Source organism: Populus nigra, chromosome 8, assembly GCF_951802175.1.
Source record: "Populus nigra chromosome 8, ddPopNigr1.1, whole genome shotgun sequence".
NCBI classification, from domain to species: Eukaryota; Viridiplantae; Streptophyta; class Magnoliopsida; order Malpighiales; family Salicaceae; genus Populus; species Populus nigra.
Window position 1 is genome coordinate 19196116 of NC_084859.1, and position 15530 is coordinate 19211645.

Genomic DNA, 15530 nt, shown 5'->3' on the forward strand with positions numbered 1-15530 from the left:
GGAATCTTTGTTAATATATAGTTGTGCTAACTTTGATAGATTCAATGATTGTGATTTGGCTAAGGGAGATCTTTCAGATCTCAATCGAAGGGCTCAGATTCAAAGTTTTGAACATGGATTTTTTGAATGTGATTCGACCAAGTTTGTCCAGTGATTGTGATTCGGCCAAGTTTTCTTTTATTTAATTGGTTTCAGTTTTTCTGTTTTTTAAAACTAAAAAACTGACCCGAACTAAACAAAACTGGTTCGGTTTGAACCGGTTCTCGTTTTGGTTCGGGTTATATTAACAAGGAACAATATTTTCCAGTTTAGATGAATTTTTATATTAAAACCGGACCGCGAACACACCTACTTAAAATTACATCATATAATTTCTCAATGTTAATTTGGTACATGGACCAAAAAAGTAAAAAACTCACAAGGAGTGCTTTAATAACTTGCCCATTATTTTCCCCTCTCTTTGGGCCATTGGCTGTGGGCTTCATTTGCATTAAAATTTGTGTAAACCGATCGGTTTATTTCAACCCACTTGAGCTTCAATTTCAATATATTTTAAACGGGTTTATTTATCCATCAAACATATCAAAATCTACGAATAGAATTATCAAACAAATTGTTCATACATTAGTCTTAAAAAAAAATGATATATAGATCATGCTTCTAAATCCAAAATCATTGAATCCAAGTTAATGATTAGAATTGGATTTCATTCATGCATGGATGAGTCGATAGGTGTTCAAATATGTTATTGATGGTTATTTGATTTTAAAAATAAAATCTGATTTCTAATTTGAATTTAGTATTTTTAATAATTTTATAAAAACTGATTTATTATTTAACTATCAATATCTGAATTTTGTATTTTAATTTAATAATTTAATTTTAAGGGACATGATCTGTCAAATATAAAAAACACTTAATTTGAAATCATTTGAATTGTGTTTGGTTAGTTTATTGTGATAAAAAGATAAATACAAAATAAATAAAAATATATTTGGTTGAAAATAAAAATAAATATACATAAAATAATATTTTTTAGAATAGTTTTAAAATGAATTTCTATTATTTCAAAATAATAAGTATAGAAAGATATGTTTTTTTATATCTACTATCTTTATCTTTTCTGTTTCATGGCAGTCCTTGTTTACTTGTTGGAAATTATTTTTTTTAAATTATTTTTTTAATTTTTTTCATGTTTGATCACATTGTGGAAAACTTATCAATGAAATTTATTTTTTGGTTAAAGGAAAACATAATCTTTATATGTAAAAAGATGTTTTCTAATTTAAAACATTAAAAAACACTTATTATAAAAACCCAGAAACTAAAATGATACATTACCTTTTATTTTATTATTATTGTTACATACACAATAATATATTAATAAAATACTTTCAAATATAATACTACTATTAAATAATAAATTACTAATATATTTATATAGGAAATAATATATTAGGATAAATTAATATATATAAAGGTATATTAATTTGATATATTTTCAATGCTTGAACAATGGCCTTGCCCTCGCAAGTGTGTTATTTGAACATGGGACCAGCTAGGAGTGATGATTTAACGCAACACTTCAATATCTGGATTTTCCAGCAATGAAAAGCACTCTTCGTCGGCAGTCTCCACCTCTCCAGCTGGATATCATGCTGCTACATCCTGGAATTTAGGCTCCCACCGCCAAATATAGCACACCAAATGTTTACAGCATCTAATTAATGATATAGTACACATATATCATTAATTACTACTACTCTACTTAAAAAAGATTAAGCACAGAAGCTCTTTATTTTTCATTTTTTATTATTTCTACCATTTATTTTTTATTTCTTCTAATTTGTTTTTATACATCATCCTTTAATACTACAGGTTCATTATTAAACCTGACTTAGAATCATTACCGACTGCAGGTTTAGGTAATTATTGAAAAGTTTAATCTAAGTTAATCACCATTTTAAATTTAATAAAAAAATTAAAATAATATTTTTTTTATTAAATTTAAACTGAGTTTTAATCAAGACGATTAGGTGAGTGATTGACCAATCAAATTAACTAAATCAATAACCAAATGACTTTTTTTTTTTTGGGAACTCGCCGGAGCAAATCAACTAGAAGGTCTAACTAAAAGGTATTAGTCAAGTTGAATAACCAGTAATTTGTGTTGAAGGTCTCCGTATGCTTTAACTCCTCCTCCTCCTCCTCCTCCTCCTCCTCCTCTTCTTCTCTCACAAAATAGGATCTTGGTAAGGAAATTTGGCATGAAATTACTCTCAAAACTTTATACCTTCGGATTGTCAGCTCCAAACTTGTACCATTGCCAATCAACAAAAGTCCTATTAATTTGTTGCTAGTTATGAATTGATGCTCCTTTATGCTTTGGAATTCAAAATTAATCGATTGAGTTTTTCTCTATTGTCCAGATTAAAGAAGCCGAAAATAACAACACCAAAGTTACATGCTTAATTAATTTCACTCACCAGTTATAACAGCTGAGACCACTAGCCATTGGCCATGAGTCCTTGTCTCTAAAATGGCAAGCAACATATAAAATGAATAGCAAGCTCTCCTCGCTAGCTAGGCTCCATCGCAGCTAGCTAGCGATTTGTGCCGATTCCCATTTTTGTTCCAGGTATAGTTTTCTTTACCTATGGTCTGTAGCTAATTTCCGATTTATTAAAACTTGCTACTTGTTACATCATAGGCTCCACAGCACCCACCTTCCCGTGCATGCAGCACGCAGAATTTAATATATATAGCCCACTTTTTTGGTTTATGATTTGATTTATATAGTTGGGTACTTAATATTTTAAGTTAATTTTCTGTAATAGACGAGAGAAAGTCTGGGAAAAAAATTATGACTATATATGCCATTGGCAGTGACCACAAGAAAGCATCATAAAATATTAAATATATACCGTATAAATATGAGATTTTAAGCTTAATCAATGAGCCATCCACTGGAATTCCAATTTAAATAATAAAAGTGTTAGAGAGCAAAATTAATTAACTATAAATAAAAGAGGTTAGACTTTTAATTGTTCCGTTGATACTGTTAATGTTATTATTTTTAATTTTTTTCAAAAACATGGTCTAATCGTCGTTTAGTCTTTTGGCCCTTCCCTAATTTTTCTTTTTTCTTTTTATTTAATTTCCAATTTTTTAATATTGTGAAATAAAATAATTACAATACTATTTTAAAAATCATACGATGATACCATACTTTTCAAATACAAATTAGAGGTTCTTGAACTGTAATTTTAGCAATTATCTCATGAATATTGAATGAGGTGAAAATATATATCTCAAATTAATTATTCCTTTGTTTTTGTATAAACCCGCATAAAGATTATTGAGACACAATGGTTTTTTTTTTTATTATTGAAACTTGCTTTTTAAATTATAAAAAAAATTATTTTAAAAAACCGTGCTTCAAATAAAAAACATATTTTATAAAAAAATATTTTTAACTAAAGAAAAAATTGACAAAAAGTCATAAGAAAAAAAATTGTTCTACGCAATGGTTCCTCAGCAGTTTATTGAAGATTAATTTTTTTTTTAATATTAATAGCATAGTGTTTCTACTTTATTATAAGAATAATTTAGTTTTCATATATCTTCTACGTAAATAAATTAACGTAGACTAGTTTATTGTTTTATATATATATAAAAAAAAAATCTAAAATTCAAAAGGCACTATTAATTCATGGACTTAAATTTAGATCCAGAAGACATGAAAACTAATCCTTTTGAAAAACAGAAAAGCCATGGCAGCATTAAATCAGGCAGTACGATCCATAAATCCAACACCTCCCTCACGCTAGCCTGCAAATTAGAATAGTAGAAATGTCAACCCAAGATCTATCAAAGCAAAAGCCCACCATTGGATCAAACCAACCCATGCCTTGGCAGAATCAAAAACTTCCATGATCGAGAAGGAAAAAAAGGAGCAATACAAGTTAGTTTACAAGTTTGTGCTGAATAAGCCAAGCACACCACTTGGATTTTACAGCAAAATTACTTAGTTTGTGTTTAGGAATCCGGTAAAAATTATTTTTTAAAATATTTATTTCTTGAAAATATATTAAAATAATATTTTTTATTTTTAAAAAATTATTTTTGATATCAATATATTAGAACGACTTGAAAATATAAAAAAAATAAATTATCATATATTTTAATAAAAAATAGATTAACCAACCAAAGAAATCCTTAATCGATTAAGGTAAAGGAGCAATATAAGTTAGTTTACAAATTTGTGCTGAATAAGCCAGACACGCCACTTGAGTGTGTTTGTTATACGGGTGAAAATACGATAGGACTTCAACCATTTTTGCTTCTTTTTCCTGATCGATTAATTTTGTGTTTGGCTGACCGGTTTAATTTATTTTTTATTAAAAAATACAAAAATTACTTTTTATATTTTTGGGTTGTGTTTAGTATCAAAAATAATTTTTAAAAATAAAAAATATTATTTTAATATATTTTCTAAAAAAAAACATTACTTTAAAAATAGCCAACTACTAAACACAAACTAAATAATTTTGCTGTAAAACACAAAGTACACATAAGTGAAGACAAGAGGGAAAGAGGCTACACACAAAGCCGCTTATAGACGGCCACAAAAAAACACCATCTCCAGCCGGCTTCTCTCTCTATTCTTCCATCCCAACAAACAAACTCCCTATATCTATTCTCTCATTTCTTTTAAAATCCCTTCTCATTGGATGACCTAGTCACTATCCTCCCCCTCCTCTCTCTCTCCCTCTCCCTCTCTCAAAATCTGCCTCCCAACACTTTTTTACGTGTGTGTGTGTGTGTTTGTGCACTTCTTTTGGTGAAGTTAGATGGGAAAAACATCAAAGCAAAGCCTAAAGAACTCTGCAAACACTAGCATTAATCCCACGACCAAGGTGAAGCGGACTAGAAAGAGTGTTCCTCGAGACTCTCCTCCTCAACGCAGCTCCATCTATAGAGGCGTTACAAGGTTTAATCACAGTCTTTTCTTTTTGAAGTTTTTCTATTTAATTTCTTCTTCCCAGGATTCATTTCTGTACATGATTGCCTTAGGCACCGATGGACCGGACGTTATGAGGCTCATTTGTGGGATAAGAACTGCTGGAATGAGTCACAGAACAAGAAAGGAAGACAAGGTTATTCATCTTCTTTCTCCTAATCTTCCCCCTTTCAGTCGTTTTCCATCTTCGCCTCCAGATCTTTCATCGTCTTTGTCACCATTGTATTGTTGATTTAACATTTTCATTTTCTTGGTACTGTTTTTGGTTTTGACTTCAATGGTGTCGTGCTGGTGGAATTGAACTGTCTGCAGTGTATTTAGGTACATGCCCTCTCTGCTTAACTTTTTTATATATTGAATAATAATTCTATTATCCTCAAATGTCTTAAACATTGTTTCTTAAAGGGAGAAAAACCAATTTTCTTATTCAAAATTTCACATAAATCCGAACTCTTTTCTTTAATTTGATACACACACACACACACACACACACACACCACAGCAAACTGTAGAAATAATTACATTTGCGATAATGGTTTTAATTTCCTAGGGGCCTACGATGACGAAGAAGCGGCTGGGCATGCCTATGACTTGGCAGCATTAAAGTACTGGGGACAGGATACTATCCTCAATTTTCCTGTAAATCTTGACAACTCAAAATTATTTTTTTTCCTTAAATCTTTTCTTTCATGGCCTTGATTTTAGTTTTTTTTTCCCTTGTTATATCTAAAGAGATCAATTGATTTCAGCTGTCAACTTACGAAGAAGAGTTCAAAGAGATGGAGGGTCATTCGAAAGAAGAATATATTGGATCACTGAGGAGGTAAATATTAAGAAATTAATATTCTTAAAGTTTAAAATTGCTTATTTGTATTTTGTACAGAAAGATATAGATATGTCTTATTAATGCCATGCTCGTTTCTATTGATGGAATTTACAGAAAAAGTAGTGGGTTTTCACGCGGTGTGTCCAAATATAGAGGTGTGGCCAGGTAATATATTTACTGCATTTTGTCTTTTCTCCCTCTCTGTTATTTATGTCACGAGAAATATACAATTGATTTTTTTTAGAATAGAAAAATAAATCTTAGTATTTACGTTCTAAAATGTTTTTTTATTTTATAAATATATCAAAATAATTCTTTTTTATTTTTTAAAATTTATTTTTAATATTTACACATTAAAATGAAATAAAAAACACAACAAATTGTGTTGAATCTTGCTCACGAGTGCTTTTGTTGGCTTCTTTTTGAATTCTTCTTCACGGCATGACCTGATTTCCTTTTAGTGATGCCAGTAATATATATATGTTAAATATTTGTGTGTGTAATTTATTTTTTAGATAAATATTATGCGTCTCTATCCTAATTATAGGTTAAACAATGAGAGTTGTCTCTGATTTTCAATCTTCTTTTTCGATAATATTTTTATGTTTTTTCTTTCTTTGATATTATTTAGGTGTTTTAGTTTTTCTTAATTGTTTAATCTTGTATCTTTTTATAGCAATTAACGCTTGATATTCTCAACTAATTAATTAGATAAGGTACCCTTAGACCCCCAAAGGCAAATAGAACGAATTAATTAGACAATCATGTAACTTTTCAAGAATTGAAATTGATGAACACCGTGTGTTTGTGAACTAACAGTATTTAATTAGTTACGTTTTCACTAATCCAGGAGTTTTAATTTAATAGTGTAAAAAATAATTTAAACAATTTAATAATAGCCCATTTTACCAGTAAAAAATCTATATAAGTGGTGGATATTGTTATCTCTTTGCTTTGTGTGATAATTATGACACTAATATTCAGCAATCTAAAATATTTGGTATGCAGACACCATCATAATGGAAGATGGGAAGCTCGAATTGGCAGAGTTTTCGGCAACAAGTACCTCTACCTTGGAACATATGGTAAGTTTTTTGCCCTTTTAAAGTATATAATCCTAAAGGAAATGTCTATGCATATGCATTACCTTCCTTAATTTCTCCAACTATCTATCTTTAATAGCCAACTACTGATCATAGGTTTCTATAAAAAGAAAAATAAAAGAAACTAGAAATCATACACATATATAAGTTTAACGTAAGAAATTTTATGGTGTTTGGAAATAATTACACTTATATTTACTATCGAAGAAAAGAGAGATAAAAGAAGAAGAGAAAAATAATAAACCAAGAAAATAAAAAAAATATTTTTATATTTTTAATTATCGCTTTGATGGATTTCAAATATTTATCTTCAAATTAGATAGCTATTTATATTTATTTCATGAATACAATAAAATTCCGAGCAATAATGTATTTAGTAGAAAATTCATAAAAAAACTTACCATATTAAAAAAAAACCCTGCAAATTTCTAACTGTAAGATAGGAAACTTACAGGTTAATTAGTACGGTTGCAAAAACAAAACTCTCTTAATCCTGATTTCCTTTTCACTTAAACACCAAACAAACAAGTTTTATTCAAACAATTAACTCTAGTGCTTGACTTTATGCCCACAAACCCACTTGGTTCTTTATGTGTCGAGCTACAATTGCCCCAATGTCACTTTACTTCATAATCCACACAATAATTCCAAGTAAATAAGGTTAACCTATAGTGTAAACAACCCTTTTAAACAAATTAAGAGATTAATGAACTCGATTTCATATCAATTGTATGGGCATGCATTAGTCAAAATAATAGGACAAATTAAGTCTAAAAGGTAGATTTTGTGGTGCAATCAAATCTTGTTGGTTGGATATAGATGAACCAAACCCCAACTACTTGAGTCGGCAATTTAAATTTCAAAGCTCCCTCACCAAAATATTCATCCATAATTAAAATCTCCAATATCCATCCATATTGTACCAAAATTAGCTTGCATATTTAAGTTGTTCTGCAGATCATGTCTACTTTTTACGACAAACTGCACCTAAAATCGTCTTACGTACGTTCTCTTTTCAGCCACTCAAGAAGAAGCAGCAACAGCGTATGACATGGCAGCTATAGAGTACCGTGGACTTAATGCTGTGACAAACTTTGACCTAAGCCGCTACGTCAAATGGCTACGTCCCAATAACCAAAATAATATTAATAATCCTCAACAAAACCCTAATGGTGATGCTAATATTCCTATACAAAACCTTGATCAAAAGCTTGAATTGGATTTCATATCACATCAACAAAGTTCGAATGTTAATGAAACAGAAGTGGCTCCAACTCGGCCTTGTGGTGCTGGTGGCTCGGCGTCCTCTGCATTAGGGCTTCTGTTGCAGTCCTCAAAGTTCAAGGAAATGCTGGAGAGAACATCAGCTTCTGATTGCCCTTTGACACCACCCGAATCCGACCGCGATCCGCCTCGTAGGAGCTTCCCAGATGACATCCAAACCTTCTTCGATTGCCAAGACTCCAGTAGCTACACTGATGGCGATGACATTATTTTTGGAGACCTACATTCATTTGCTTCACCGATTTTTCATTGCGAATTGGATGGGTAGGAAGTGGTTTTTGGGCCAAATATATCCTTACAATTATATACATATCTTTGGATTTGTGAATAGGAGGTAAGGGTTATGAACAAGGGTAAGATTAATTAAAGAGTACAATTCAGATTTTGTTTTAGGTACATGCTTCTCTTCTTTAATTAAATTTTGGAAAGAAGAGAGTTTGTTAATTGTTATTGTTTATTTACATGTAGATATAGACGAAGTTAGTTATTCATTAATTATCAATATTTCGAATAATAAGACAATTAATTTTGGCATGGGTTGGACTTTTTTTTTTCTATTGAAAATTTATTTACTTATGATCATATAACTATACTAGTTTGTATACCCGCGCTATGTTACAAGTGACCTAAATTTTCTTAAATATTTTTTTTAGATCCAGATAATTCTTTGGTATTGATATTAAACCTGGAAATACAGTTATATTGTTATTTTTTTCACAAAGATAAATTTTCCTATAAATGTATCTTTTATCTATTTTAGTCAACACAATGTTTTTAACTGAAATCAATGTTTTTGTTTAAAAAAACATTTTATGATTGTTAAAGTAAATTAACAAAAAAAAATCAAAATAGTTTGTTTATATTTTGTGTGATTGGAAGCTAAAATAATAATTATAAATGTGATAAAATCATGTTTATAATCTATTTAAACATTTTAATAATAAAAAATCAATTTTAATTGAATTTTCATGAACAATCTATTATTATTATTTGATCAAATATGAAAAAAAATCTCAGTTTTTTAGAGTGTTTAAGTAATTTTCTTATCAGATAAAAACTAACTTGTAAATAGTAATTGGCATATACTTAGCTTTTAGTTTATTAGTAATATGGTGAGATCATATTGAAAAGGATATCGTGTATATAAAATGATAAATCATGGTCTTTTTCATGAGTGGTGACATATAATGTATAGATGCTTGCTTATATAAAGATTTTTGGGAGTGTTTTTTTAAATTCTATAATCTATAGCATAGTATATTCATCAGAGAAACACAGTGTGCTAAACAGATATTGAAGGGTTAAAATAATTCCATGAGTCTTGAAATTAACTACCATGTAAATCTCTAGTAGTTATTATATTAGTAATCATAGAGCTCGAACCTGATATTACAGGGAGAGCAAACCTTTTAATTTTAAATTATTACCACTAAGTCACTTACTATATAGTTAATTTTTTTTTAACTTGATACTTTCATGTTCTTTTATGATTCTTAAAATGAATCAAATCAGAAATTAACTAGAGGTTAGACAGTAGGAAAAGATGCCAGTAAGATCCATGAAAATGACATTTTAATGATTCAAAAGACAGACCAATAGACGATAGAAACTGGTCCAAGAATAATGGACCACAAAGTATGTACTACGCGACACCTTGCTCGTTAGAAGTTAATGTTTGAATTTAAAGAACCATCTTCCTTCTAACTTTTTAATGCCTTTAAATGATCATCCGTATGTGCTAGAAGGAAGAGAGACTCTTACAGCCTCTTATGCTTAGGGCATTGTAGGTGCGCGGCTATGCCTTCAAATATTTGGCAAGAAATTCAAGGAGGATTTTATGAGGAGTTTTGACTTTTGATTTGATCTGGTTAATTTGTTCAGGTTAAATCAATTAGGTATTAATTAGGCACCGAAAGCAGTACGTGGGATTGGAAAAAAATATATCAGATTTAAGTGTGTTCAGGGGGTGTTTATCCCGTGTTTTAACCGGAGTTTTGTATATTTATTTTTTGTATATTTTTAGATTATTTTAATATGTTAATATCAAAAAATAAAATTTAAAAAGTAAAAAAATATTATTTTAATATATTTTCAAACATAAAATTCAATGAAAATCAATTTCTATCACTATTTCAAACAGCTTTTTACTCTCCGTTTATTTTTATATGTCAAAAGTACTTTTAAAAAAAATTAAATATTTTTTATTTTTTTTAATTATAATAACTTTTATGGTTGCGGTTTGAAAAAAATATATTTATAAATAGCTATAAATAATTGTAGTTTTTTTAGATTTTAGAGAAATTTACGATGAAACTGTGATAAGTATTGATTAACCACACACTTTAAAAAATTATGGGAGAGAAAAAACACAGTTTCGCACCTCACTACATTACCATACCGACCCTAACCATAGCTTTCCAAACCACACTCACTTCAATGAATTGTGGGCAAATACAAGAAGGGGAAAGGAAGAAAAAAACATAGACTAGTTGTTGTTGTGGTGGAGGGGACGATAGGAAATCCTTAAACATAAAATATAAAGAGTTCATTAAACACTGCTTCAATATGATGATGATGATGATATAGCGATAATTTTTTCAAATGATTTGGGAGCTCTTAAAAATACTAAAATCGTTCGTTTCAACTATGATCAAGTTTAATTAAAATTCAACTTCCATTACAATAAAGGAGTAGCAGATTCTTTAAGAAGTAAATCAAGTACTTGTTTGCCTATAAAATACTTGGGCCTAAAATTTCATCTGGAGTGGAGAAGTTAGAACTCAGAAGATTAGTAAGGTACGCAGCTTGAAAATTCCTTACAAGACTGGAAGGTAAAAGGGGTTTGGGAATGTTGTTATGCTTGTTGTTATGCTTGTTCAAGACATCAAGTTGTGGAGTCTGATTCTTGTAATATTGTTACTTGAATTAAAAAAAAAAAAACATTATTATTCAAATAAGTAATGGTCAAAACTGTAAATAAAAAAATGGTGCGTGGTGAAAGCTAGTTAGTTGTAGTGATTAGTTGGTTAGAGTAGTTAATTATTTGTTAGATAGTCGGTTAGAGAAAGTTAGGAAGCTAGAGTTCATTGTATATAAATCATTATTTGTATCAAGAACTTGCACTTCCAGAAAATGGAGATGATTCTGCAGTTGGAGTACAGCTCTCTCTTTTAGTTCTTTATTTTCTTTTTCTAATTCTCTCTTCAATTCTTAAAGGTTCTTTAGCTTTAATTAAAGGAGACCTTAACGACGACAACACCGATTAATATTAATACCACAATGCAAGCTCCCCCGATCCATAAACCTGAGGATCAACTGCAGCTTGAGATGCCAGATGGTTGGTGTTAGGAATGTACAGCTTCATGATTGTTCATTTTCATTGATATTCATAGCACTCCAAGAAATGTTGGTGCAAATTGTTTACACTAATGCATTGTGTGCGTGCACATAATTCACTGTTAGACTTCGAAAAATCAAATGGAATTCACATTGAAATCTGAAGGGCTCAGACATCAACAAGTTCATCAAATTGTTCGTCATCTAAGTATCACTCCGCCTTACAAAACATCGACTCTTGTCAGTCATGCTTCTGTCAGAATAAAAAAAGAACATGCAAGAAGCTTTTTGAAAGGTTGAACTGCAACAAGAGCAACAAAGTCTTGGATCAATGGATGCCAAACATATGCAAAATGTTTGGTGTAACCTGTTAAGAGGATATCTGATAAACATCGATGATGGAACTGAACCCGAACCCATATCTGATACTTGGAATCCATGAGGTTTGCTGTTACCTTTCCAAATAAGCTATCATCTGAACTAGACAAAACTCCCTGAGCTATAGTAAACTCTGACTTTCCACTACCCGCTTATGATGAGCCACAGCTAGTTTCCGATTCCATCATCCCTATCCTTCCTGTAGTTCCAAGGGTGAAATCTTAATCATATCGTGTGTTAGACTTTAGCAGTGGGAAACAGAAGTACCTGGTCTCAGTGTTTCTATACGTTATGGCTGAAAGCCTTGCTCCACCCAAATAAGAACACAGCCATAGTTCTTCAAATTAGCTGTGCACTGCAGATGCTATATTTGTATGTGGGAAAACAGATAGATGTGTAACAGTTAACCAGGCACGCAGAAGCTATAAATCCCAAATCCTAGCCAAGACAACATCTCAGTACTCGAGTTTGAAAAATTTAAACTTGGCAATATCTTGATTTGAATTCTGCAAAAACACCATACATTGCAGAATTATAATATTCATAATCTAGCAATTCAAATCAGAATTAGTAGACTTGATGAATTAGATGAATTAGCAGTCTCTTCATCGTATGAACTCGTCTATCCATTTGCGATTGCCTTCCAATAAGATGTTCGACAGAACTGTATGATGCATATACTAATGTTGAAAAAAACACTCAGCACAGACCATCAAGAACACCAACTCTGGAACACATCTACGACCCTGAGTTATATGATACTCATGTGAAAGGTTTTAGGATCAAATCTATCGGTTGGTATAATGGGGAGAGTTTTATCAGTTTAAATCAATCTGTTGCTTCGGGAAGCATTTTTCAACTGAACTAAGTTGATCATTTCCAATCAATTGCCTTTTACAATATCTAATCCTCAGCCTTTTCGCAAGATCCAACCAAACTAGTCCTCCATTTGGGAGTGTTCACAGCATATGTTGTGCAGCCCCTTGAAGCTTAATGGACACTTTTGAGACTGCACAAAACTTGTCATGCAGCAATCCTAAACACGGCTTAAATCTTAGTGCTAGACCAGTTGGATCTGGCTATAGCATCTCATTCTTACTTTTTGTTGGGCTAAAGTTCGACTTTGATTGAGTTATTGTGAGAACAATTTCTTTTCACCATTTCAACCTCCATGTTTTTGTCTACTCCTCAAGAATGTTGTTGTGAATGATTGAAATCACTAGATTTATGTTTGAGCTCAATTTACATACAGCTATGACATCCTTCACAAGTATTAGAATTGTTGAATACTGCATACTATATTCTTGAGTAGCTCTTTTAATTTTATTTTTTGTGGACAACCTTCTGAGATACAACTATAGCGAGGCAATTCTAGACTAAAACGTCACTGGATTTATCTGGTTAACGGCAAACTAGATGTTTGAAAAGGCATTGAAAACCTTTGAGGTATTGAGAGAGAATTTCCAATGCCTTCATAGTGTTCTTGAGACACTGAAGAACTATTCGAGTTAGGGAAAAATATTCTATATTGAGAATAAGAAATAGTACAGTAGCCACCAAGTTGCTTGAATTGTTTCTCCTTGCTCACCAAGTGTTGACTATCATATAGATGCTCCACTCTTTCATGTCCATGCACCAATTTTCTTGACCACCACTCCGATAAAATGAGCTGCATCATCAACAAGAATACACCAAAAAACTAACTTATTTACACCAGATTGGTGCTAGATGCAGCCGTGCCTGTCACGACTAACGACTACAAAATCCGACAAATTTAGTTCAGATTTGTTAAGAATCAACAATTTTTTTGGTGAGCTTTCACCAAGTAATTATCAAATCTCACAAATCTAACCTAAATAGTTTGGATTTGTAAATCATAGAATGGCTAAATCTACAAGTTCTTATGGAATGTTTTAAGTATAAATCTCCCCTGTTCTTCAAATAATGAAAACAGATAGTACAAATCGACTCTCACATGCATTGGTTAGTACTGAACATACAAGTTCATCATGAAATTCAATCGAACTCCAATTCAATTCCAAGATTGTTCCCAGTAAATTAGGAACTGGGAATCCCTTTAATAATGTTTGGTTTACCAACAATAAACTAGAATTTCCTAGGAAATAAGACTATATTAGATAACTGCCAGGGGTAACAGCGCCGGACACGACTGTCCTATTTAGACCATCCATGATCCACACATACTGGAGGGTTCCACTAGTGTGTGTGAGCCACAGACGACCAGATGTGGCAGTCACAACAGGCTCGGCAGCCCTTATCACCAGCCATTATATTATATCTCCTAAACGAACCAAATGGAGACTCGCTCTAAAATCTGATTTCATTATGAAAACTGGCAACATTAGTTCAAAACGTTATCAGCAATTCATATAAGAAAAGATCAAACTATTCACAAGTAAGAGAACAGCTTACATTGATATAAAGTGAGTACAATAAGGGGTATAGTTCAAACATGTCAGGTTGTAGACTTCTTTACAGAGATTATCAGTTCAAGTTTTAAAAATCTCAGGGTTATTAGAGATTATATGATTGTTAATTTCAGAATTTCTGAAATTAGTGGAGATGCACAGAAATTGATCCGGACCCAAGAACATGAACATGAACAGAAAAATAATTGTGAAATACCTATTGGGCAATGTAGACCAAGAAGATGTAGGAGTATCCTCAGCATCTGAATAGTCCCAGATATTAACAGAACTTGAATTCTCAGACTGGACAGAGTTCCAAACTCTAGACTTGAAAACCTTTTCAGGCTCATTCATTTGCACACACAACAGTAAAGAAGAAGGCTTTAAGACTGCCAGTTGACAGAGACTTCATGTTGGATAACTGTGGCTTTGACAAAGCAGAGAGACCCATAGATAAAGGTTTTGAATTGTTGGGCACTGCATTTCTTTGTCAACATTACTAAAGATGATAGTTGTCTTAATGTTATCTTCGTTGTCGGTGCTTCTGCAATGAGGTCATTCACTGCAAAGTATGCTGGTGCTTGGAAACAGAGTTGTACGAGGATTGGTTTGGTGACATGTGTCTCTTGAAACCAACTATGCTTTAGTATAGTAACAGAGAAAGTTTTGATCTTTTTTAACTTTGAGAGGGTTTATGGTCGAGTGGTCTTTAATGGGAGTGGATTTGAATTCTGAATGTTGGCTTGTTTCGAGAAAGTCTGATTTATACAACAAGGATTCTTTTGTTTTCTGGGAAACTGAGAGATTTGAAGGAAGTTGCATAAGGAGGCAGGATTCTCGGTTAGTGTTTTGTACCGTGGTGAAGATGTGGGATCCTTCCTTGACAATCCGTTGTTGCCTTAGGTCCCTTGAAATCTAGTTATTTGAAAATTTAAAATCTCTAGACTGACTATAAGGGGCTTCTAATTTAACTATCTTATTAGAGAATTGAAGATTGATCAATTTGGAGTTTTTTTTAAAGATTTTTTTAAAAATAGAAGACTAAACGAGATTGCGCCACAAGTGAAGTGAAGTGAAGAGAAGACAAATTGATTAAACACAAAAGATTAGATGTTAATTTCTGGGATATTTTGTGATTTCTGAGAGGAGAG

The 15530-nt window shown here is 31.5% G+C and overlaps 1 protein-coding gene and 1 long non-coding RNA gene across 2 annotated transcripts; one reads left to right on the forward strand and one right to left on the reverse strand.

Moving 5' to 3' along the window:
- The first annotated feature begins 4572 nt into the window (after positions 1–4572).
- On the forward strand, positions 4573–8770 carry LOC133701286 (AP2-like ethylene-responsive transcription factor At1g16060). Its single transcript, XM_062125150.1, has 8 exons — positions 4573–4993; positions 5077–5159; positions 5336–5344; positions 5574–5662; positions 5773–5846; positions 5964–6014; positions 6858–6934; positions 7972–8770. Exons 1-8 carry the CDS (start codon positions 4854–4856, stop codon positions 8502–8504), a joined length of 1056 nt encoding a protein of 351 aa, XP_061981134.1. The 5' UTR covers positions 4573–4853; the 3' UTR covers positions 8505–8770.
- A 2930-nt stretch (positions 8771–11700) lies between these two features.
- Positions 11701–15277, reverse strand: LOC133701400 (uncharacterized). The gene is made up of 2 exons (XR_009843561.1): positions 14597–15277; positions 11701–12456 (listed from the first exon to the last, which is right to left on the reverse strand). It is a non-coding gene; the product is annotated as an uncharacterized LOC133701400 (long non-coding RNA).
- Between the last annotated feature and the right edge of the window lie 253 nt (positions 15278–15530).

What these genes read in the sequence shown, in the direction of transcription:
- LOC133701286 (XM_062125150.1), top strand. Translation starts at nt 4,854, where the DNA reads ATGGGAAAAACATCAAAGCAAAGCCTAAAGAACTCTGCAAACACTAGC. An exon ending in ATCTATAGAGGCGTTACAAG is followed by an intron (nt 4,994 to 5,076) that starts GTTTAATCACAG and finishes TGATTGCCTTAG; the next exon opens with GCACCGATGGACCGGACGTT. An exon ending in CCTCTACCTTGGAACATATG is followed by an intron (nt 6,935 to 7,971) that starts GTAAGTTTTTTG and finishes TTCTCTTTTCAG; the next exon opens with CCACTCAAGAAGAAGCAGCA.